The following is a 26224-nucleotide window of genomic DNA, read 5'->3' as shown; positions in this document are numbered from 1 at the left end:
TAGAGCAGTTTGCAAATACATTTCTACAGAAATAAACCCCTAACTTATACAGATCTGCAAGTACATAGACATCACAGCTGGTGCATAGCTGTAATTGGAGAGCTAAGTGATCAATATTTGAATGCATCAGTATCTGGTCCCCTACCTTGCAGCAGAACTGACTTGTATTTGTAGCAGACTTTATTTAAAGCTAGCTCTATTTTAGTACCAGAAATTACAATTCCAAAGGGGCCAGAAATGTGATAGTGTGTGATTTAAATGTAAGTATATGGTAGTCACTAAAAAAAAATTTCTTGATGAGTTTTTTCCATTATAAAATAGCTAAAAAATGAGGCTGTTATTACTCTTGCACCTGAGGGTAAAGTCATCTGCCTTGGCATAATAAGCACTAGAGGTGATCACTGTCACCAGTTCCTCTGGTAAATAGGAGCTGCCCGCATTTCATTTCAGTAGACAAAAGTTGTGGAGATCCTTGCTATTTTGTTAAGGTTATGGACAGGCTCTTCTCCCTTAAGTGCTCAAAAGTGACCTTAACTTATCTGTGTCTAGTGTACCCTGGCCTGGGCAGAATACTTACAGACTTTAGGTGTTACCTTAATGAAACCCTTTTAAAGAAGGATAGTTTCTAAAACCAGGAGGAGGGAAGTATTTGGTTGTTGCCTACCTAGTGTTTCATAACTCAGTTAAACTTGGGTTTTCCTTTACAAATTTAGTCTTCCTCTATTTTCAAGATTGACCTGAGGGGGTAGGATGGGGGTGGGCAGTGGAAGTCAATTCCTAGTCAGGCTGCAGAAACTTGGGAGATGCTACTTCAATTGCAAGAATACTACTTAAATGTTTAGTTCATAAGTTTTGTGTATAATTTCATAGTAATACACCTGTCTGAATTCAAGCTGATACTTGAGATTATATATAATACTTAGTGTGTTGTATAAATATATTTAGTGTACTGTATTATATGTACTATATAAAATATTAAAGAAAAATAGGATTGGCTTGAAGTAGGTGTTTGAGACACAGATCACACCAGTCAAAGTACAAAGCTTCCAATTGGTGGATAAGTGGACACATACTTTCTCTGAACTGACTACTGAAACTTGGCTTTTTGATTTCCTGTTACCAGATCTGCCCAACAAACTTGGAAGAGCATGGTGAGAAAAAAAATAATCATAATTTTGGTGTCATATAGAACAGTAGTGTGTCCAGATTTTGAGTCCTATGTTTTCCTGGTTTCTGCATCTTAAGTGGCATTGGTTTAGAGGAGGGAAGCTAGAATTATTGAGAACAGAGTAGCAGCCTTACGAGAGGATTAACAGTGCTTGGACTCCTCAGTTTAGAGAGGAGGAGAAGGGGTAAATATGATCAAGGGTTATAAAATCAAGAGGACACTGGTTAAAATGCATGCTGCGCTGTCACATAGCAAATTTACAGTGCAAAAACTAGGGGGCATTCCCTAAGTTACTATTAGACTGATTTAAAAGAGATAAAAAGCAATTTTTAGTTTGAATACAATGAGTAGTGAAATTCTAGAATTTGTGGGTGTGGGAGATGGTGTCAGCAGGCTGTACTACTGTATTCCAGAGGGGAATGGACAAACTGTCAGACAACGGCTCAATAAGCAGATGCTAAAGGGACTGGACTAGGATTTGTCGTCTAATGCACTTAATCCACTAGGAAAGTTTGGTTTGGGAGTGAGAAGGGAATAAGCTACAAAAAGTGGCCAGGCTAGTGTGGTCTCCTTAAAGAAAGTTGATTTGCTGTTGTAGGAGAGACAGTGCTGGGCTGCATGGACCTCTGGTTTGAGTCAGTGTGGTGGCTCCCGTGCTCTTAGTCTGGCTGACTCCTGTCAGAGGGAAGAATTCCTTAACTATGGTAGTTGTTCCACAGTATGATTGCACAAGCTTCTTCATTTCAACTCAGTACTTCACATTGTAATAATTTTAAGTTGTGTTTATAAAAATGTTCTCAGCTTCTGTGGTTTGTTAGCAAGGAAATAATCTTTGCTGCTTAAGCAAAATTTATCAGATGCCTGAACAGTTGATGAAACAGTTTTTGTGGTATGGTAAAACATAAAGTGCTGAGAGGGTTGGTGTAGTGTACTGGTGAGTTTTAACATCCAGTAAGCTGGCATGAAAACTGTGTGTTAATTACGCTGCAATCTGATAATGTTCTCTGCCTTGGCTTTTTTGTCTGCAGTGGAGGTTACTGTTGCAATTAGAACAGAGTGCTGGGCAAGTTCAGGAAACAATGGCTATAAGTTTTAAAGGGGAAAAACTACTTTGTGCCATTCTTCAAATGTCATAATGTGCTATTACAGTAGTTCTATCTGGTTTGACAAAGAAGATGCTACTAATGCTTGCTCTTCTAATCTACAGAATAATGGATTGGCATTTTTAGGAATATAATTTCAGCTGCTGTAGGAAGGCTCATTAAAAGAGACTGTTCTTGTAAAATATTAATGAAATTATATTTAGTGTCCAACTTAAAATTAGCAGATTTCAGTTACAAAACAGGTAATATACATAAAAACATAGTTTGTTCTACAAAAAAAAGCCCTCTAAAAGTAGAGAATCCTCTGTATTCTGAAACTTCTCGTTGCCTGCTATAGTAAATTAAAAGCATATAATTACAAATTATACAAATGTACTTAATTTGGGGGGAGTTCACTTCTGAAATTAAACTCAGTTGGGGATACTTGTTAGTGTTGTCTTAGTGTACTATGGAGAATCTTTAAAAATGATCAGTGTAAGTGCATTCTGTATGAGTGATACTGAATCATAAATATATTATTTTCAGCTTCTAATAAGAACTTTTAAAAATATTTAGTAGTCTGAAGTCTTAGTAGCTCAGTACTGGTCACAGCTATTATTTGATATGTTACTTATCTGGTTATCTTTTTTTTTTAAAGGACTACTAATAAATGCCATTCAGCATACTTTTTTTGTTGATGTTTGACTGGAATGCATGTATTGGTCCATCATGGTGGTTTTTAGTAAAACAGATTTCACTCTGGGTTTTTACAACAGGTCAGTAGTTGATGTTCCTTTTTTTCAGTTGTATTTGAGGAGATTATATGAAGAGATTGTTCCTTTTATAGTTGCTATTTTGAATTATTGGAAATTATTGGTTAATAGAAATAATCTCTGCTTGTCTTTTGAAACCTAGTTAGTATGTCTGTATCTTAAACATATGCAATTTTCAGTGTCTGTATGCGATTGATTTTCTCACTAAACGATTCTTCAAAAATACTGTTTTCAGATGTGCTTTAGTACAGTGGTGCTTCTGGAAGAGTTAATTGTAGCTCTTGTCTGTGAATAGTTTCTAATAACCTATCTGTCCTGGAGGTGGTTTGGGGTGAATGATTTAACTCTTTCCTCTTTCTCCTCTGCTTCAAGAGTGTCAAGTTTGTGTATATATGTGGCTTGTGAGGAGGGATAAGGCTTGATTCTGTTGAAAAATTTCATTGTCCTGATTGTGCAGCCTTGTTACCACACAGTCAATTTGAATACTACCTGTTCTCTGCAGACTCGCCAAGTTTACAGAGTCAAACAGACTCAGAATGTGTAGGGATTTGTAGGGTATTCTTGATTAAACAGCCTGTCTTTCAGCCTTTCCTGGAGGCTGAAGTTGGGAACCTGGGCATTCATGGGGAAAAATGAGTAGTAATCAGACTTAAGGTTGCAGTGCTAGTTAGTTTTTTTTATAGTCCTTTGTTGCAAAAGAAATTGGGATACTTTGCAAGCAAAACATTTCCAGACATGTAATTCTTCAAAGAATTAAAGTGAATCTGCATGCAGTTGGCCAATGAAGTTTCTCTTTTTGTAAGCAAAAATAAACTTGGCTTTTTCTCTTAATACATATATGACTTGAATTTAGCTCCAGTGGAATTCCTTACCATCAGGAAGTCTAATGCTTTTCTTAAATTTTTTTTTTTATTCACACAGAGGTACTGACGACTATGAATATACAATGTGATTATTAGTTCCTGTTTGCCATTCTGCTATGATAACATTTAAAAGAAGAAATAAACTTTGAATGGTACCTTGTAGAGATGGTATTTATTCTCTTCAAACTTTTCTAGCCAAATCTTGGAAACAATAGTTTTCCCCTGTGTTTTTGTTATTTTTTATTTCTTTCTAGTAAATATTTAGAGGAACATTACAGGTGATTTAGTTTGTCAGATATCAACTTAAATGCTTGCTATTGCAGTTTATATCTGAGCCTCCTGTGTTTTTACTCCTCACCTTGTGGAAGTTTGACATGTGCTCTGCATTTTGCAGCTTCTAGTCAGTTGAAGTAGCTGGCTGAGAGTTATTTTGCTTGTTTCCTGCTGTTTTTTGTTGATGGAAGGTGTTACAGAAGTGAATTTTCAAAACTAATTAATATCACTTTCTCTGTTGCTGAGTAGAGAAAGCTGTCTGACATTCAAAACATTAAAACAAATATTTTAATGAAAATGTTTTAAGCAGTGAATTACACTGTATCAGTGCAGGTTCTCCTGACTCAAAGCAGGTCTGAACTGAATAGGCTACAATGCCATGTTAATTTTTAATGATCTGGATTTGCTGCTTAGAAACCATCTTGAGGTTGGATGCAGAGTCCTGTTTCAGACAATACTTTCTTTTGTCTGAGCCCCTGCATATTTTCATGTTATGGCATTTCTGAAGCACTGTTTTTCACAGCTGGAAACTTCCCTAGAGAAAGTGGGAAACCCTGTCTATTTGACACTGTAACTTCAGTCTTTGACATTAAAACCTCAGTAAAGCTCTGGACTGTGATAGTCTGCCTCAAACAGTGAGTGTTTGATTTCTTTTTTTAATGCCTTTTTAAAATTTTATTTGCGGGGGTAGTACTGTGACTAGAGATGATGATAAAGGTTACTTTTTTGGAAGATGTATGATTGCTAGGTTTTAAAATACTTTTTATCTTTTAACTAAGCAGCAGCCATTTCACTCTTGGAGTGGTTCTTGTGTAAATAAGTTGCTGAGGATTCCAACGGGAACCAAATTGCTTAAAAAGAAATCCAAAAGTCCAAATTTTCTTAGTTTTGTACTTTAGCAACTGTCACTTTGAAGGTGGTAATTTTCTCAGAAATCTGGCTGTATTTGTCTTCAAGCACATCTTTGTCCAGACTTGGTCTTTACCTTGCCATCTTTTTACCATTTAAAAAAAGGGGGAGAAACAGCGGAAATGTGAATGTCTTCTCCTGGCATTTGGGAAGTAGGGTGGTAGTGAAAAAGACAACAGCACTGTGTGGAAAGGAAAACCTCTACTCTGTTTCCGCAGCCTTTCCTTGACTATGCTCAGCTTTCTTTACCTACCCCCCGCCCCCCCCTGCCCCGCATGTTTCCTTGCTCCTAATAAATAAGAGGTCAAACTATTAAATTCCAGTGTGTATTTTTTTAAGACAATCTCATTCTTGCAGAACTATTGCTAGATATTTCAGTTAAGCTACCGGATTTTGGAGGAACCTTGGAAATGCTGAGCAGCATAAATGGATATAGTTCTGCACTTTTGAAGGGCTCAAAACAGTGATTTGTCATATATAATACTTCCTTCAAGCCATCATATGAAGAGAATGGGGTTTCCCCTTCCCTTGGAACTGGAACAGTTTCAGTTGCAGGAAGTGAGTTGTAATATATAGACATTCATTATTTTGGATACTTTTATCTAGAGGAAAGAAACAGACATTTGTGAAACCTGCTATCACATGGCTCTATCTTGTAGTGTAACTACCTGTGTGTTGTAACTTTTCAAATGTTTCCTGTGACTGCAGCATTTTATACAGAGCTTCTATTTTAGGATGTTGAGGTAATGCTGCCACCTTTCTCCTTTTGATGGGATATGGCCCTAATCTGGGTTTCTCCTACCAGCTTCCTATTTTCATAAAATTTACAGCGAAGTATGATCTATAAGACTTCCCTCCTGTCAAAGTTGATCAAAATAGCTCTTCAGCCTCAGAAATTACTAGCAGAGGACAAACAAGCAAAACAAACATTCTTGTAATAGCAGGGCAGATAAGCACTGCCTGAAGTACCAGACATTACTTGGAATCTGACAGGAACTGGAAGTGCACAAGGCTAAAAGATGAGCAGATTCTCTAAAGTATCAAAAAAAAGAAATCTTGCTGAAGCTAGATTTGCAAGGTAATATCGTCCCTCTATCTAGTAGTTTAAAGTGCCTACTAGAAAAACTGCAGGAAAGATGCATAGGAGAACTACCTTGGACTGTGCTTTGCTGTTGATGATCTGTTTTCTGTGCTTTTGCAGTCTTAAACTGGGCTGTGGGTACTTGGAAATCTCATAACACTGTCTGAATTATTCCCTTCCCAGTGCTAATAAAAGCTATTTGTTGGACATCCACATCCTGCACAAAACAGTAGGTCTGTGTTTATACGCTCATGGGAACTCTTTAGCACTGTCAAGTGGTGCATTTCTTAGGGCCAAAGAAAGGACCCATCTGTAGTCCTGAAGGACACTGAGAGCAAACTACTGCATCTAAGGTGGCATCTGCAACAATTTTAAAGAGTTAAGATAGAATAGGTAGTGGGTTTTTTTTAATGCTATGTGTTGCATTTTAATAATATTGAAGAACTGCATGTTTTAATGCCAATTTTTTTATCTGATAATTTAGGTTTTTCTAATGACCATTTATTTTTTTGACACTATTTTAAAATAAAATTTAAGCTAAATAATGCAAAATGCCTACTAGTGATGTTGAAAGAGTGCATAAACTTTCAAAAACATAATACATTTGAGGAGATATGAATTACGGTTGTATAAGCAACTTCTAGGGACAATGTCAACATTTTAATAGAGGGTAAACACAAGCCACAAAAGTACCACTTCATGCAACACTGATATGTAGCTATATTTGTGGTGTGAAAAGCAACTATGTGTAATATCACAAATGTCTAGACAAAATAGCTAAGTAAAATTCCAGGTATTTCAACAAAACAGTGATCCCTCTTCATATTTTGGTATGTAATAAATTATTTTTCCAAGTTCTATGAAAAGCACAAAAAAAAATCAAGAAACACTCTAATGAGTAGGAACTGGTTTTGCACATTAAAAATAAGAATTCCAGCTCCAAGGTACCCCTTGTTTACTTGATGACATATTCTCCTCTTTTATTTTGGTGGAAGAGTGCCATCTACTGCATTGCTTGAATTGTACCTTAGTTTTTCATTTGTGGTGGTAATTTTGAGCAAACCTTCTATAAAATTGTCACAACTACTTTGATAGTGAAATAGTGGGTTTGTCAGTTCGTTTGGTGATTTGCAAAACTAGAAATTATGCTATAGTGGAACCTGAGGAGGCTTAAAATAAAGTTGAAAACACTGTTCTTAGACTATATTGCAAAATACTTTTAGTAGCAGTGAGAGCATAGTTATTGGTGGTTCATATATGTTTGAGGCTAATTTTAAAAATCTTCAGTGTCATTTTGAATGGAGAAGATTGAAGATGTCTCTCTACTTATGCCTTTGAGCAGACTTCAGGGAAACTATCTCCTGAGACCCATTTATTGCATTATATGTGAACTAGGATTTAGATGCTGTTAGCTGAAATATTTAAAAAGCAATAGCAGCAGTACTGGTTGTGAACATCACTTTGGGTATCTGGAAGATCTTCCAGCTTGTGACCATTACCACTATGAGTCTGGAAACAGATTGTCATGTCAAGTTGGTATAGACAGAGAGGTAAACTTGTATCTACCACCTTGATTTGGGGTCTAAGTTCTACTTTTTGTCTGTATAATGGAAGTGTTGGTACTTCAAATCTGTGACCCTCGTAGCACTTCAGCAAGTAACTTTGCTGGTAAGTACTTCAAAAGGCTACATAAGCAAAAAACATGCTGTTCCTGCATCACTGTTTGATAAAACTCCTAGTGATGAACTAAACTTTCTCCAAAAGGGTGTTTGGAAGAGGGAGTTATTTCCATCACTAGTATGAGGCAAAATGGTGTGGAAAGTAGAAGGGTGGATTTAAGGCTCATCCACAAGTTAAGTGTTGCAGGACTGTGTCCAAAGGGAGGAGCTAATATCAGTACTGAGAGACAGACCACAGCAAAACCTCAGGGAGAAGTTCATACGTGTGACCAACTTAAAACTTAACTTAAGGTAGTCTTTAAGACCTTTTCCTCGTCCAGATCTACAAGTACTCTGTTGATAATGTTTTTAGTTCAGTCTGCTTTAGTCATCTGCTTTTCATGCCTTCTTTCTCAAAGTGAGTGACTAAAAGTTAATACATGAAGAGTGACAAATTGAATAGCAAAGATGAAGAATGGGGCAAAATCTTGTTTGGGATAAGAGAAGAATTAAAAGGGATTAATAGTTGATTCGAGAAGCAAGGTGTTCATGCCAAAAGGAAAGATGATGTGAGAATAACAATTTTTGTAAAAGGAGAGTTATTAACTGAGTGATAGCAGAGGATCGGAGGGGAAAAAACAGTGTAGCTTATGTAAGTTGTAACAATACCCATGGTCTTATTCTATATAACCCCCAAATGATGTAAAGGGTTAATGAGATAAAAGTGAAACTGGGACTCAGCAGACTAGACTAGCTACTACTCAGTTTGTAGGGAGGGGATTGAGGAATGGGCTTGTATTTGAACAAACTTGAGATGAAGTGACTAGTGATTAGTTAGTGTCTTCTGTCATGAATATCCAGTAGTCAGTGACTTGAAAATAAGTGACAAGGACTTGTTTGGCAGGCAAGAGTTAAGGGAAGTATTTTAGGTCATACTGTGTGAATGGAGAGAGACTTCTGGACCTAGCAAAGAATTGCTTTGCAGTCAGAAGTCACTGTTGATGGACAATAATTGATTGGGTAAGGATTGGCTATGTTCTTTGAAAATGTTAAATTTTCCTTCTTATTAGATAATATCTATGGTTCTTTATGCTCTCATAAGTTAAACTAAAGAGGTATATAAATTCACTTAACATCTAATTCAGAACATTACATTTGTTAATGCTGCTGTTGGCAATGTCTGTACAAAATATTTGGACACTGGAAGGAGACGTCATTCTTACTTCAAGTATTCCTCAGGTCTGGGAGCATAGAATGGCCCTGCCTTTAGTTTTGGCCAAGAAGCTATGAACATAAGAGGAAAAGCCTGGTTAATTATTAATATTATGATACAATATGTGCTACCAAAAAGATGGATGAGGTAGGATATCTGTAATAACATGTTAAAATTTGACATTAAAATTAGACTGGTTTAAATGGATGACAGATGAGCAGGACTTGGAAGCATGCAACAATACAAAGATTTTGCCTCTGAACTTTGGTGATAATATTTCAAAATATATAATTATTTCCTGGATTTACTCTTCTGTATATAGTCTTAGGAAAAACTTCAATGAGTTAGCAGTTACCACCCATTTCACAGCATCCTGTGTAGTCAGAGGAACCATTATGCAAATGTATTTGTAGCAATTTCCTACTCTTTCCCCTTGTGTTCTGCCCTTCTCCTTCCCTTCCATCCCACCCAAAAAAGTACCACATTAGTCACCTTTTTTACATTGTTAGTGCTGAAATACAGCTTTTAGACTAAGTAGTAGAACCTCTTAGTAGTAGAACCTGGATCAGAAAACAAAGTGAGTAAAATCAAGGAAAGCTTGTAGCCTTGTTAGTTTTTTGAAAATACTGTGTTGTTTAGTCTAAATTGATGTTTTTACCTCTTCATTTAACAGCATGCTTTGCTATCTGTGAATTGTGTATGTAGAAACTTATTAAAAACAATTTTGTTTCTTGTTTGATTTTAAATCACAGATTTTTAATCCTGTTTGCATTTGTACTACTTAATTACATCTTGTTCTAATGAAAGATTGCCTCTCTGGCAGCTATGAGAAAATTCTACCAAATACAGCCTTTACAGAAAATTTGCTGGCACTTTTCATAGCTGTTTGGGAAATACTGTATTTGTGCGTATTTATGTAAGCAACTTTGAAGGTTAAGATGTACTTTGTCTCCTAGCTATTATTGTAGTTAGAAAATGGATCAGATATAAATAAATACTCACTATCCATTTCCTATCAGTTTCTATGCAAACTAGTTCAATAGTTGTTTAATTTTAGAATATATAACTCATACTAATGTAAGAAAGAAAAAGTTTGTGCTTTAAAATTGCTGCAATACAGAAACTAGTTAATGAACTTTAACTGAGATCTGTGTACTTCAGTATTTTTCAAAACAGAGCTCCTTTTTCACCTTATCAGTCTAAGATTATTTTTTTTTTAGTTAACATTGAATCAGTTGGCTTCTGATGTTTAAAGGAGCTGAGCATTGTTTTACAAACAAAGCGAATACTTACGGAAGTTGATCTGCATTTATGCAGGAACTAATGTTATTGGTAGCTGGTTTGGAAGTTGAGAAATTCAGCTTCCAGGCAGTTATGTAGTCACCACTTCACTGGAATTTCTAAAGTTGCAGTAGTAGTTTGCTGTAAACTGTTAAGCTAGTATGATATTTGTAATAAGATCTAACATCAACTGTTTAAATACCATACCCGTTGTTGCCCTCTTCCACCTGACAGGAAAAGCACGAATGATATGCTCACCCCCTCCTCAGGAAAGCATGAACTCTTATGCATGGCAGGAGATGTAAAAACCGCTGAACTCAGACGGTATTAAATAATTTCATGATAATGCCTCTCATATACTTTTTTGGACAAATATAAACTGTGTGAATGCAGCTTCTCAGCCCTCACTATTACTTAAAAAAATAAAACGGTGAACAGTCAATACCATTGTGCTCAAAAATATTTGGGAACATTATACAATGTTAAGATTTCTAGAAAATGAGAAAAATAATGCATTTTCCAATATTTTGGCATGTAAATGATCTCTTCCAATTTATCCTCCTGTCTTCCCCGCCTCCTCAAAGAGAGGGGAAGACCTTTGGGGAAGTGCCTTTTGGTAACCTTGCAGGACTGACGTCCTAGCCTCTTCATCTCTGTACCCTGCATTGTTTTCATCCTTATGACTAACAATGAAGCTGAATGTAGTTTGATTTTGTTTTGTTGGTTTTGGTTTTTTTTTTAATTGCCTGGAAGTTATAGTTTTTTACTCTCTAAGGACACTTGATTTATGTATAATATGTAATGTTGACTTTTTTCTGTCCAAGTAATGAGGTCAAACTGTATCTAGGTATTGGCTAATTTGCAAGTGCTGTATTTGCATGGAAGTTGCAGCTGGTGTCTTCTGACTGTCCGAATCTGATGTCTTCCTTTTCCTTATCCTGTTTCCTTACTGTCAGTTTTCTTGCCTTCTCACTCTCCTTAGCTGGTAGAAGGAGAGTGCATGACAACAGTCTGGCAGGAATTCCCAGAGTGAATTGTTACCAGTAATTTGATAGTATTGCTACCTGATGAACTTAGTCACAGTTTTAAAGCCCTAGTTTGTTTTTGCTTGGTGCTGTGATTTACATATAGGAGAGTGGATCTGAAGTGTCAACAAATATTATTGTATACTTTTGCAAACATAAGTGCTGAGACATAAGGAGGACTAAAGACCTGCTTAGCTGAGTGATATAAACACAGCAAGAAGCTATGCAGACCTAAAGCTTTAGCAGGAAACTCTAGAATCCTAAAGTTGTTGAAAAATAGTGATATGATACCATACCTAATGTCTAAAACTATCCCAAAAGTATTTTGTGGATTTTTATTCTATCTTGTTTGGTAATACAAAGATGTGAAAGGTCAAAGTGTTTTGTAGACTGTGTTGACTGTAGTACTTTCCAACTTTTTTAATAATTCTTTCTTGCTAAATAGCTGTGTGTCTTGATAGATTGTTCTTTGTTTCTGTGAGAGATCATGCTTTTGTATGTGCAAGTAATAGTACTGATTAGGTCTGGGCGCAGCTAAGACTGACAAACAAGAAAGTTGTGTGAAGCTGTTCTTGTACTGCTTTAGTCCTGCTTAGACGTATCACTAGGACGTTGTGGTACTCTGTAACTTGATGTAAATTAAGTCTTTGGTTTTTATCTGTTGTGGACTGTATCCAAACTTGGCAATGGTGAGTAATACCAGACAGACTTTTAATCTTTATATACTTAAAATACTATTTGGAAGTCTCACCATCATTGTGTGTTTTTTCTATGTTGTGATGATTCTTGGGGACCACAATCAAAGCGCATACAGAAATGTGTGCAAAATAGGTGGTGGCTTTGCCTATACAAATAATTTGGGGTCTGATTAAATAAGGTGGAAAACTGCTGCATAGCAATGACTATAGTAAAACATGCAGGTATAGTATGCAGTCCTAGAGAGCTATAAGCTACAGACTGGTATACATAAGAATACTGTAAGAAATCTACTGCCCTTAGTGTTTTGTATGTAATTCAGATCAGTGGTATGTGTTTTCTTCTAGTCGGAGATGTATTTTTTTTGCATCATAATTGTCAAATATTTAAATACTGTGAGGTGTTACAGCTACAGTATTAAGAAGTATCTAGGAATGAATTTTAAAAGCTGCCACAGTTTCAGATGTGTCTTAAAAATCGCTAGCTATTGTAACAGTGGCAAATCTGATACAGGAACATGGTCCATATCTTCTGCTGTACTGTTGAAACTTTCTATAGCAGTGTAATGACCTGAAGATGCGAATATCCATGTGGTGATAATTTGGAAAGTAATTTATATTATAAATGTGTCTCTGTATGTGTAACTGACTTATGCTAGGAATTTAATTGATAGTTACAGTTTTTGCAACTGTTGCCTATGTCAAAAGGGTCAACCACAGGTGAAGAAGAACCCAATATTCCCTAGGTCTACTTAGAGTAACTTAAATTAAAGAATTAAAAAAACAACAACAAAAAAAACCCAAAACACCTGCTCTTCTGAGGCTTTCATAAATATTCTGGAATTAGTTTTCTCTTTCAAAGTATGACTTCTAAGGGCAGATGTGTACTGAGTTGCCACTATGTAGATAAGCTATAAGTAATAGTAATAATTTTAAAAAAGAATATTTTGCAGGAGAACTCAAATATCACTAATTGAAATGCTTTAATTTTGCCTGGAAAAAAAGACTAAGCTTAGGTCTGAAGCTTGTTTGGAAAAATATCTTTTGGAACTGTTGCCTTTTCTCACAAACCAAAGTAAAATCAGTGTCATTATGCAGTATTAAATCAGAGTGATACTGTGCTTTCCTTTTGTATGACCTGCACTTCTAGCAGTTATGAAAATGAACACTGCTGTTAGGACATAAGTATGTTATCTCTTCCTTCTCTCAGCCATAGCTTTTGTCTCTTACTTGCTTTTTCAAAAAACATGCAGTGAAGACAATGAGATACCAGTGTTATACAGGGTTAATTTCCTAATGGTTGTGGGGAATGCAGAAGCAATATTCAAAGGTACAGCTGAGAAGCTATTAATTTATCCAATTTGTTAATATTTGGAATAGGGGATGAAGCAGGAATAGTAGAGAGAAATGCTTGGAAATGAAGGAAGAAGGATGGGTCTTTAGTTAGAAAACAGCTCAGAGCAGACTGTTTCCTCTAGAGCTACCCTAGGTCTTTGGCAGAGAGTTTTTCCTGTCTACAAAATTAAAATGCTTTGCCCATCTTGTCATTATTCATTATAATATTTGCCTGTTTTGGGGACTACTATGTGGTAGATGATCACTGCTTAGTGCAGTGAGCTCTCTTGCCTTAAGCACACATACGCAAGTATAGAGGACTTGAACAAACTGCATTCCCTGGGATTCTGCCTGTTTTGTGTGGTTGAGAAATACTTAACATGTACTGAAACAGGCATGTATTATTATCCTTCTACAGTCAGTATTTAAGTGACATGCTTTTTCAACTTGGCATACCCTGCAAAACTGGGAGGCTGTGCATTTCTTTAGAAAAGAAGATTAATGCTAGTTAGGAGGATGATATTAATTTGAAATGAGAAGAATAATTTTAGCTGCTAGGTGAAAAAGCGAAGATGACATCATCCTTGGGTAAGGAAACTAAATGGGACTAGTTGCAAGGGTTTTTTTTATTTTTTTGATAACTGTATAGGAGACTGAACTCTATTTTCAGATCTGTACATGAGGCTTCCACTAATTTGTCAAAAAGAAGAAACTTGCTCTGAATGTTTAAAGCTTGTGTAAACTTATTCCCAGTGCTTCGTATTTACTGATTTCTGGAGAGAGAACTGGTTCAGGTGTCCTGGAAAATGCAAAAGGATTTTTTTTGTTGTTTAAAGAAATGTTCAAGTATTCTTAATATTGAAATTTTTACTGACTAGTTGTAACAGTGCTTCCAGAAATATTTGCATCAGAAGTGCTTAAAGAAAACATTTGAGGGATAGAATTTGAAGGGTGGAGTAACTTAAGGAATCCATGGGTTTTTGTTTTTCTGGGTCATACTCCTCTTGTTTTGAGGCAAGATAGCTGTAAAGCCTCAATTCCAAATAAACTCTGGGTGGGTGAATGAACAAGGGTTACATTTAATTATGTTGGAAGCTGTTGTTCAGGGGAGGGGCTGGAGAAATCTTTTGTTGGAAAACTGTCTGTGTCAGTGCAGATTAATAACAAGTTTTAAAATTCAGTTTCTATAAACATCTGAATTTCACTTTCAGAAATTGCTTCTTGTCTATTTCTGCAAATAATTAATTCAAGTGAATGCAAAAGCATGAGCAAGGCTGAAGCAAGTCTGCTCTGAAATGTCTGGTATTCCTTGTGGGGACATTTTTTCCAATCTGGCAATTTGTGTAGTCAGTCCATAGTTAATGCAAAAGCAATGATTTTACATTAAAAGTATTCTGAATCTGTGTAGGAAGGTATCATTTATGGGGACAAACACCCCCCCCTCCCCCCCAAAGTTGTAAGCTCTGTCTTTTTTTTTTTTTTTAAGAGCTATAAACTCGGTGGAATACAGATGGCTTTGTACAGGAAACATATTGATAAGAATTTAAAATACAAGGAAAAAACAGGTGAGGCAAGCTGGCTCTTTAAGCCCTTCCATACCAGAACAAAATTAAACTGCTAATTCTGTTTGAGGAAGAAAGCTGGTATTAAGTTTGCTGGATTATTCAATATCTGTTTAGTATATATCTGTTTAGTATATATCAACATCTGTTTAGTATATATCTCATCACTTAGCTGGATGTTATGCTATGGATGTCTAGGAGAAGAACGTGATTGAAGTTTAAAAGTTAAAATATTGCAGTGTGTTGAAGCAGACTTGTTCTCATTGTAGTTCTACTTACATTTTATCTTGCCAGCTTAGAGGCTGAGCAGGAGATGTGTTTGAGTCCTGATTTTCATGCAACCTATTAAGTCTGTTCAGCCTTTCAACTGTCTCTAATGTGAATGCATATATTTTTTAAGAGTATTTGTGTCCACTTTGGTTTTGATCAACAATTTCTCAGTAAATGGAAAACTCACAGAATGGGTGAGAATTGTACTGTTTTATTAATTTCTAGTGTATACTGAGAGAACAAATTGTACTCTGTATTCCCTGTTTTGCATACATGCTCAGAATGATTTCCTTTCTTCCAAAAACTAAGGTGACTCTTTAAAACAAGAGGTGTTCAGCTCTTTGACAAAATGTATTCCAGAAACCCTGGGCGTACTATAATGATGAAATAGTGACTGCTTTGCATAATTCATCTGGACTTGTGTTATTTCTGCTCTGTCTCATAGAGGTTGGAGAATTTCCTTAATTTTGTATCAGAAGAAAGGGGAAAACCATGTTTGAAATAAAGAATCTTTGCAACTAATAAATGAATCAGCTATGGAGAACTGAAAGAATCTGTGTTGCTTCTGCTTCTCTTTGATATTCATTATGGAAGTATAGGACTAATTTATGTGTGAAAGGGGAAAATGAAGAAGCTTTTGTTATCTCATAGTTGGTGTGAAAGCAGGAAGTCTTGATACAGAGATCCTGGAAATTTACTTTATACATAATTTCCCATTGAATCCTCTGTATTTTGGCTACTGATCTTTTTATCTGTGTCACAGCAGATTTTTTTTTTTAACATGCCTTGCCTTATTCAGCTCTTTTCATCTGTTAAGTAGTGTTTAAAAAGGAGAAAAAGCTCCTTTAGCACTTGAAAAATGTGATAATTTGATTATGATGCTTATTTAGATTAACTTCCCTCTATACTAGTCCTGATATTTAACACTACTAAAATAACTGCTTCATCGTTCTCCATTATGTACTCATTGATGAAGAATCCCTTAAATAACTATAAGTTAAGCAGTTACACACAATTTTTGTATTCCTTGGCGGAAAAATAAGATGGACCTTTTAACTTCTTTGTGTTACTTTGTGGTGTTTATAAATGACTTTTTTTGGTGATCAATCAGATCTATATGGTTGAATGCACTAGCTAGAAGCAGGATGTTAGCCTGTTTGAATGTGTTATTAGTTATAGTGACAATGCTGGTTATGGTGGTTAGTGGTTGGGTTTTTTTTCCTGTTACATACAACAATTATTCCTTAATGGTACCAATTCCAGCTTTGGTCGGCCAGGAGTTGAATGCTACTGTCAACATGACAGTGGAGCTGCAGTAATCCAGCTTCAGTTCCTGATTAACGAGGTTAGTAAAAGGATGTACGTATTCCATAATTCAGAGAAGATACAGAGTGTATTTTTTTCAATGTCTCATTAAGCAAGCATCAAAATCAGCTAACACAAGTGACTCTTAGCCTGAATGGTGCACAGTGATAACAATTATAAATAAATTAACTTTTTTAATTTTAGAAAATGCTTGACTAACTGCTGAATGTATCTTTGTCTCTAGAGTACTCCTTTGCTATAAGCAAGAACTTTTTTCCTTGGAATATTTATTCATGTCATTGAACATTAAGTTATCTCATGAAGTAGTAAAGTACGTTTTCAATAGTACTAACAGTTTCAGTAGGTACTTAATTTTATTTTGATGGAGTTACTGTTTTAGACGTGAGTGGGGAAGAATGATCTCTAATCTGATCCCTCAGTAATTTCAGGTGTTTATTTTTCTAGGGCTGTAGCAGCTGAGATCTGACAGCAGTGCTGTTCTTGAGCTAGCTGGGTCCAGATTTGTAGAGGAACTTCTAGCTCAGAGGAATGGTGAAGTCAGACTTCACTAGTTTTGTCAGCACATAGATATTAGCAGTTGAGTTCATTGCTTAATTTCTCTACAGAGGTGGGCATGAGGGAACTAACAGGCCCACACTGGAAAAAGCTGCTTCCTTCCCCATTACCCCTCAGTATAGCACTGAACCAAATGTGGGCAAGCTGAATGACACCACTTAACTGATTACTACTACTTAGAACTTATCTGTGCTATGGTGTTGATGCACATGCTTGTAAATATTTTTTTTCATCCTGGTAGCAAATACATAATATATTGCCATTATAATGACGATATGCTGTTACTAGGGTTATGAAAATAAGTTGACTAAAACTTTTTCTTTCTTATAGGGAGCTCTTGTGAGTGCCTTGGCTGATGATACCTTACACCTCTGGAACTTGCGTCAGAAGAGGCCTGCTATACTTCATTCACTCAAATTTAACCGAGAACGGTAGGGATTGGATTATTATTGCTTTGCCCCTTACCATCACACTGTGTGCTATTGTAAGATCAGATTTATTAATGTAGTCCAACTCATAACTTGTTAAATGATTAAAACTGGATTTACGTTGGATTTGAGTTGCAGGCTGTTAGGGCCCAAAGTCCTTGTGAGCAGACACACTAGTGACCTAAACTGAAATGACTTTTCTATTACTTTGCATATTGCATTGCTGAACATCAATTTTCCCATCTTTAAAACATGGAGGGATAGAAGACCTTCAGTGTATGTCTGCGAAGGAATTTTGGAATAGAAGAAAGTGTATGTGTGTGCACCAACAAGACAACAGGAAAACTAGTTCAATTTTTTAATTGGAAGTTTTTCTCCCCTTGATGACAAATCATAATTCTGCAGTGTTAGAGCCCCTGTATGTATCAGAAGCAGAAAAAAATATGCATTTTTAACTAACAATTTTGAGACTCAAGTAAGAGCATTGTAAGCAAGCTAAGGAGAAGTTTTAGAAACTTAATCTAAAAGTCAGTTGACTAAATTTCTGCAAAAAAGTGTCCTTTTTGTTAAATAACAAGTAATCCTTCCCCTTTAGGAAGTAGCCCTTCTTTTCCAGTATGGGTGAAGTCTCAACTGGAATGCTATGTCTACTTTAGAGCAGTGTGCTTCAGAAATGGACTGCTTGGGGAGCTCAAAGGATACTATAAGAACACAGAATAATCTGTGACTTGTACCTCTGAATAGGGCAGGAAGTAATAAGCTTTAAGTAACAGGTAGCAATAGAAAGAGGTAAGTTAAGTATTTATGTAAAATCTTCTAATGTAATGTCATACAAAGTGCTAAACAGACTGTTGGGTGTGTTATGGAGTAACCTTGTTGTTTTAAAGAACAGGTTATAAACAAATTTGTCAGCAATAACATAAATGCAGATTACTAGTTTTTTGGGGGGGTAGAGTACTACATGATTCTAAGTTTCTTTTGAGGTTTTTTCTATGATTGCTGTGCATAAACTTTTTACCAGGGCCTGTAAGGATAGGACAAGGGGTAGTGGTTTTAAACTGAAAGAGGGTAGGTTTAGATTAGATAGAAGGAAGAAATTCTTCACTATGAGGGTGGTGAGGCACTGGAACAGGTTGCCCAGAGAAGTTGTGGATGCCCTATCCCTGGAAGTGTTCAAGGTCAGGTTGGATGAGGCTCTGAGCACCTGAGGTAGTGAAAGATGTCCCTGCCCACAGCAGGTGGATTGGATTAAATGGTCTTTAAAGGCTCTTTCAGTCACAAACCATTCTGTGATTCTAAACTGTTATGCAGAAAACAGAAAGCTCTGACAGTGCAGAATTCTCTGCCCCAAGGGAGTGATGGCGTTCCTTTTTGCAGCATAAAAGTCAAATGGAAAGAAATGCAATTCGCAACCTGTAGTTCAGCTAGGATTGTCCAACTATAGAATGCAGTGGTGTATCCAAACCAAATTTTCTCCCCCTTCTTTCTTAAATGACTTTTCTTTTACCTCAGCACCTATTTAAGTGTCAATATAAAATTCAGATTTGCAGCCTGAAACCACATTTGGACATTGGCTTCTAGCTAATGCTTTGAAATAGATATCTGAGGTGGTGATTCTGATTGTATGCAAATCTGTTGGAAGCTGGCTTAGAGTCTTAGGTATATGGATATCTTTGGTTAAAAAGAGTGGAAGTTTTAAACCATGCTTTTCTTCTAAATGTGGTGTTCTCACTAGCAAAACCAGTCACAGGGAGTTCAATGTGTGTACTCATACCAGAAAGAGGGGTGGAGGTAGAAGGGAGTCAAGGTCACTCATGTCACTTCAGCAGTTGTATTTGTTATTAAATTTGGACAGAGTACTGATTTTTCCAGGAAAACCTGTGCTGTGCTGAAATAGGTAATGAGAGCACCATAGTTACCAAGAGTGGTGAAAGTACAGTTTGAGACAAGGGCTTGTTCTTCTGATAATTTTAATCTTAAAGTATCCATTATAATAGCATACAGAAGTAGCCAGAACACTTAAGATCCCAGAACCATACATTGTCATAGCCACTTATTAAAATGTCATGCTGGATGACTGATAACTGTTTTCAAATATTCTGTTTTCTTTTGACTAGTTTATAAAATAAAGCTTTATAAAATAAAGTGTAATCTCATTGCTAGGGAATTATTTTGATTTTGAACTTTAGACAATTGCACAAATTCACTGTTGAATAATTCTGAATAGGTGTCTTTAACATGAAGAGTTCTTAGTAATGAATTATAACTAATAGGTTTGATATGTGAATTTGAAGTAATTGGGCTTTGCTTAGGTCATTTGCATGACGTACATTAACTACTAAGTTTATTGAGAAAAGCGTTCATGAATAAAACTTGGTCTTCTCAATTTACAAGTGCTAAGTTGTTAGATATGTAATTAATAAAACCTTTTAAATAATTTATGTTGTGCAATTAAGAGTTGCGCATAAGGATAACTAACTTCTCAAACAGGAATTATTTAAATATTAAATACTACAACAAAGCCTTGTAGCAATATTTTCTCTAATGATAGTTTAATTTGCCAGCTTGCGTAGGCAACTTCAATATCTTGGAAATCGGTTTGGGTAAAAAATAAGTTAAACTGGAAAAAAAGTCCTTGGAGGGGAACCAAAGCCAAATCTTACTATGTGACTGAAGCAACTATTCCAGTTATTCGTTATTTGCTCTAGGACTCTGTAGATGCTAAGGTTTAAAATTGTATACCTGATTGGGATTACCTGGAAGTGTGTTGACACTGCGGAAAAGTGGTATTTGTGTCCTCTTTGATACGAGTTGAGCTCAACATGTCACAGGCCAATTTGTATTCAAGTTTTGTTTCCAAATCAGAGTTTAACATGTAAGGGTTAAATGTGAACTAGAAGGTTGGTTGTAGCACAGAGAACTGTAGCAGTTAGCTACCCAGATTAAAGGACATTCTGGTCTTAAACTATTCTTGAACTATGTTAAAAAAAAAAAAAAATTGAAAAAATAAATAAGGCTATAACTTGTTAATGAATTCTGTATTCTCCTGGCACAGCCTTTTACCAGCTCTGGCAAATTCCCTGCTTTTAGCCATATGGAAGAATTACTGCCCAATAGTTAACAACACAATTTCTAGATTTCATATTTGTTTCTCCTATTGGTAATCTAGTTTGGCTAGCTTGTTTTCAGGCCTGTTTTGAACATCTGTCAAATAAGGAATAAAAACTAGACATAGCTTGTGTATAAATGCTTGTGTCATGTGTTTAAGTATTTTGTATACTAACCTGAAAATTGGAGTATTAAATTACCTGTAAATTAATTCAGAATGCAGTCTCTAGTATATGACTGGAAAGTGTTGTGAATTCTTGCTTTTCTAGTCATGAATTTTAAGAATAGAGTGGTGAGAAAGAGTTGCTTTTTCTTTTAAAATAATTCTATGCCCATTACAGACTTTGTTCTGAGCTGTGGAAAGCATCTTCATTGGGTAACTTGCAGCTTCTGAAATTTGAGCAAAACTTTTCTTTAAAAGTAGTGGCCAAGAGTCTTTAAAGATGCTGCTTTCTGTTAATCTTTAAATAAGGATCTGTAGATAAGAAACTGGCCATTTAAGAGATTGATAGCTCTTGACTGCCTTTTGTATCAGTGATGGTTAGTAATTTGAAGCAAGTCTTCCGAACTGGCGATTGATGAAGTTTTTCACGTATAACAAATCTGTTATTTGAAATTAATGATGGATGTCAGAAGCACAGTGCAAAACTACCTTGTTTTGCAAGTTTTCTAGCCTTTTGTTCCTGTTGCATTTGTGTGGGTTTTGCAGCTGCTTCATGTTCTAGTTACCAAATAAAAGTTAGAAGATATTAAACCAATGTCCTACTAAGCTTGGCCACTGTTCCTTGACCATGGGAAGCAGTGTTTAGGGACCAGGAAAAAATGCATGATGTTTACATGGGAGGGGTTGCTTGCATGACTTGTCATGCAAGTTAAAAGTGTAGTACCTCTTTGCAGAACGCACAATTCGATGTGTGAACGTATTTAGTATCCTAGGTTTTGTACTTCTCTAATACTCCTTCAGTGAATCACAATGTAGTTTCTCTGTCATCTACATACCTGTATAAATATCCTACACATAATAAAATTGTTGTGTGCTCACATGTAATGCAAGCCTCATGTCAAATGTGTTTTGACTTAATAGCAAATGTTAATGTTAGGCTAGATTATCTCTGAAATAAGCATAGTTAACACTTCTTATTGAAAGCATGTTGTGAGATGGATGTCCAATCTGGCTTTAGTTTCCTTGCCATGCAAGAACTATTAATCTTTGTGCTGATCTAAGGTCGGGTGTGAAAGGTCAAACACACATCACTGAGCCAGGGACTTTCACAGAACCAATTTGAGAGGGTCAAGTGACAGACTAACTTGATTAAAAAAAAAAAAGAAAAAAAAAGAAAAAGAAAAAAGTGGTGTGGGATGACTAATTTGTCTCCTTTGCTGCAAACCAAACCCAAACCAATCAGCTTTACGTACAAGTATGAAAAATTTGTTTAATTATCTAAGACTTGCACCCTTACTGAGCTAAGATTCCCTGTTCTAATGCCAAAAGAACTAGTTTACTTGCTTTGTGACTTAGCATAAAGACAAGAGCCAGAATCACAGCATCAAAATAGAACTGAGTGTTTAGTGTGTATGTGTGCTTTGCATATCGATCACTGAATGGATTGATAGGAGTTTAATTTTTAATATGTCAAATTTTGTGCTGTAGTATTTAAATAGTTTTCCTCAGTGTGAAACTGCACAATTCAAAGTTACAAAATTATGCTTTAAATGTTGCTGGTTTTGTACCCTGCTCTAAATAGCAACTGTAGCATTGTGTTTAAAACACAAACTCTGTCTATAGTGAGTGAAAAATCCCACTTGTATTTACTACTTATTAATAAACAAGACTTTTAACTTTTATTATGACACATACCTTACCTTGTTAGATACTGTAACTTTGTACCCAGCCTGTGCATTAGCAGACATTGGTTGTGAAACAATTTTTCCTTTTAACTCACTGAATTTATAAACTGACCAATTCTGCCACTTTGTGGATAGCAGAAGGACATACAGGTTTTTTTTGCTTGTGAGAGCAGGTGATGATAGATACTGTTCATGGTTTTTTCCTCCACTTTCTGTGTATCAATATCAGTGTTTCACTTCCAGCCTTTGTTTGAGGGCTGCCTTTATCCCCTTTGCCCTGTGCATTTTGGGGTAGGATTATAGTATAACTAACAGAAGGATTACAGATACATATCAAACCATACTTCTGAAGTTAAATATTTGGACCCTTTGCAGTGTCAGTGATACGCCAAGTACAAGTTTAATATACGACACAACTAAGTTTTTCACACATAACTAAGTTTGGTGGGTTTTTTACACTTTTTAAACTGTCTTTCCTCTTGAGAGTAAAAGGAAATGATCACTGGGTCTGCTTGCCTTTATGGTGTCATATAAAGCCTTCTTTTACCTGGTGGGCTTAAAAATGTTACTTGGTGGTGATCCACTAGATGATGTAATTAGAAGAAGTTTTATCTTGTTTCAAGAAGTTAGCAGGGGAAAATGAACTTCTTGACTGTCTGGATTTGCTGTAGGTGTGAACATCTCTTTCATGCAAGATCAGATTCCTTTGAAAAACATTTTCTAGAGGCTGTGCATGCACGCAAAGCCCCATGTGTCAGTGCAGTTGATGGAACTGCAGTTTCATCAGTTGCCTTCTGCTGCCTTTGGCACTGAGGCAGAACTGAAGTGCTGAGTCCTATTACTCTGAGATTTCTGGTTTCTAAGAAACAGTTTTTAAAAAAACTGTCTCCATTGTCCTGTTAGCTGTTTTCCTTGCACACTGATGATTTTCACAGTGGTATGAGGCGCATAATGGCCAACTGCCATGTTCCTGGGCAGAATTTGACCTCTAGTCTTTAAGCCCAGCCTGTCTGACAGACTTTTCTCCATCAGTGATGGGCATAATTCTTCTGTCTCCTGTGGGAAAGCTGCATCTCTCACATGGCCAGTTTTTTTAAGTTGTGGTATGTGACTTCCCAGATGAAATGTTCAGCCTGAACTGTGTGTGTTAGAGCAAGCTACCCAAGTTTTTTCTGATGCCAAAAGTCTGGTTACTTTTTGAGTCATGTCAGATATACCAATAGGAGTTCACAAATATGTAGTGCAGAGGATTTTCAGTGCTAAGAGATCCTCAAATCTTTAGGGCATTTGGTGGGCATTTCTTCAGTATTGAAAAATTTTCTTAGTTTTCCAATCAACTCAAAAGGAATGTGTGCTTTGGTCTTTTGTCATCACTACAGGCAGTGAAGCAGCCCTTTTCTGTTTGTGTATAAATAAAAATGTGGAGTCCCCTTCTGAGTAAAGTACAACTGAAGCTTGAAAAGCCATCTTAAAAGAGAGGTGAAATATGACTCCATAAAGAAAAGAACATGTAAGCTGTGAAATATATTAGGAACATGTAAAAATACAAATACCTGCAGTACCTAAGAAACCTCTAAACTGGAGCCACCTTCTGGAAAATGATCTATATGGCCCTAATATTGATCACATCAGTGGTGACAATTTTATTTCTGTTCTTGGCTCTTGCTTCCCCATTACTCCATCTTGACACCACAACTCAGGTACTGAACATATGTACTTCTCAGCTGCCTTTAGAGGCAGCCCTTCAAGTGATCGTATTTTGAGAAACATTATTTGGAGTGCTGTTATGGTATCTAAATGGAATTGAAGTACCTCATCCAGTTTCTATAATATACTGCATTTATCCACATGGTCTTTTGGGGGGACAATTTTGGGATGCATTGAAGAGGAATTCTTCCTCTGCATGTGCGTTCTGCACCTTCAGGCCTTTTTCGCACAGGTAGGTATTTTAAGCTTATTGCAGTTACCAGGTCTGGAAATAGACCCCTTACAGCAGTCTGGTAAAATCATAGCCACTGATTGCTTCCATCAGTATGTCATTCTGACACTGGCTCTTGACTCTTTATGCCTATTGAAGACTTGACAAGAGACTGTGGACATGGAGTCTAGGCTAACATAAAAATTAAATTTTTCAGCCACCATGTAAAATTCAGAAGCTATCTAATGCATGAAAGATTGAAGGTAGAGGTAGGCAGAATTTCAACTTTGGTAGCTTAACACTTTTCTCTTAAGAAAACTTTTATTTTCTCTATACAATAATGACCTGAGCAGCTAGTGTAATTACTGTAACTGCAGACCTATGATAGCCTGAGGTTCTAGAAATAGTTTCAGTGACTTAAAAATAAAATCAATGTTTGTCATGTATCAAAGTATTTGTCACTGTGCTTTGTTAAAACAATGGAAAATTCTGAAGAACATAGAATACTTCATAATGCAGTAGACTAAGGAAAGGTAAAGATTAATTTAGAAGGATTTGTGTTGTCATAATACACTCAGGATAACAGCCTGTCATTTTTACTTAATATTTCCCTTAAATGCCTAATTCTTTGACTTACATTAATTTAATAAATTGTATTCTTTGATATTTCTGTAATAAAATTCCTTTAGGGAATACTATTACTTGCTATAATAACTATTTTGATATATGTTGTGAAACAACCACAATTAAGATTTTTCTTAACTAACTTTGACAGATTATCAGAAAAGACACATGGTCTGTGGTTGAGAAAGGAAATCCTTTAGGTTTACAAATTACTTCTTAAAGACTCCTGTCACTGCTAATACTCTCCCATAAGCAACAGCACAAACTGTATTTTAAGTACAGTAAGAACAAGAAATATTTTGTGAGGGCTTTTCTTATCAATGTTTTCCACTGCTAGTGTACCACTGTATATAATATATAATTTTGTTTTCTTGAACTATTGGTTCAACTCTTACAAATTCATTTCACAGAAAATTGAAATTATTTTTTTTTTTTGGAAGAGGGCAACAGGGGAAGGAGTGGCTTTGCAAATATGTATGCAGTGAGGAGGAAGATTTTATGCTTAGGGAAAAGAACAGCTACAGTAGAGTTTGGAACTACCCTGACTGCTTAGGGGTTCCATAACAGTACCTCATTTTAGCAGTGATGTTAGCATATATTAAAATCATACTGTAGATTTCAGATTAAAAAAAACAAACAACTCTTTAAAGCATTGGGTTTTTTTCTATAAAGGGATTTTTTCTTTTGACAGGTATAGGGAAGTGAAATATTTGGAATAAAGTGCTGTGCACAATACTTGCATTATGCTAAAAGTTAAATCTACTTCATAAAATGTACTATACTTACTGATGTAGCTGAAATTTCCTTGGAGATAATCTGAGGAATCTGTTGTGCCATGAAAGAGCTACCTGCAAAAGCCTGCTTTCTGTGATCACTGGCTGAGACAGTCCCAGCCTGTCTCCTTAGATGCGCAAAACTGGTCTATTTTTTTATAGATGCTTCTGTTCTAGTATTTTTGACCAGAATGGCTTGATACAGGAGAGGAAGAGTATGATACTCTGCTTTTTACTGATACATTGTTTTCAGTCAGTTGGGGTTTGTGCACAAGAAACACTGAACCCAAGTAAAAAATTTTTGCAAGTCTATCTGTAGTCTTTTCTCTCTGTTCCCAACAATTGATTGTATTTTCCACGTTTATGTATGTATCCATTTGTGGGTAGGGAGAGAGGGGGAACAATGCTTGAGTTGTAGAAATGGCCAGAGCATTACATGGCAACTTCCACTTCTGT

General features: G+C 36.0%; 1 protein-coding gene across 6 annotated transcripts in view; it reads left to right on the top strand.

Annotated features, from left to right (window-relative positions):
* The window catches only part of STXBP5 (syntaxin binding protein 5), a 117439-nt gene that overhangs the window by 15345 nt on the left and 75870 nt on the right, over nucleotides 1–26224 (top strand). For all 6 annotated transcript variants that reach the window (XM_075036033.1, XM_075036028.1, XM_075036027.1 and 3 more), the window contains exons 3-4: nucleotides 16452–16533; nucleotides 17400–17500. In XM_075036033.1, the coding sequence (XP_074892134.1) occupies nucleotides 16452–16533; nucleotides 17400–17500 (183 nt within the window). The remainder of the gene's footprint in view (nucleotides 1–16451; nucleotides 16534–17399; nucleotides 17501–26224) is intronic.

This window comes from Buteo buteo, chromosome 9 (assembly GCF_964188355.1).
Source record: "Buteo buteo chromosome 9, bButBut1.hap1.1, whole genome shotgun sequence".
NCBI lineage: Eukaryota > Metazoa > Chordata > Aves > Accipitriformes > Accipitridae > Buteo > Buteo buteo.
This window is presented reverse-complemented; position numbering and strand designations above follow the sequence as displayed.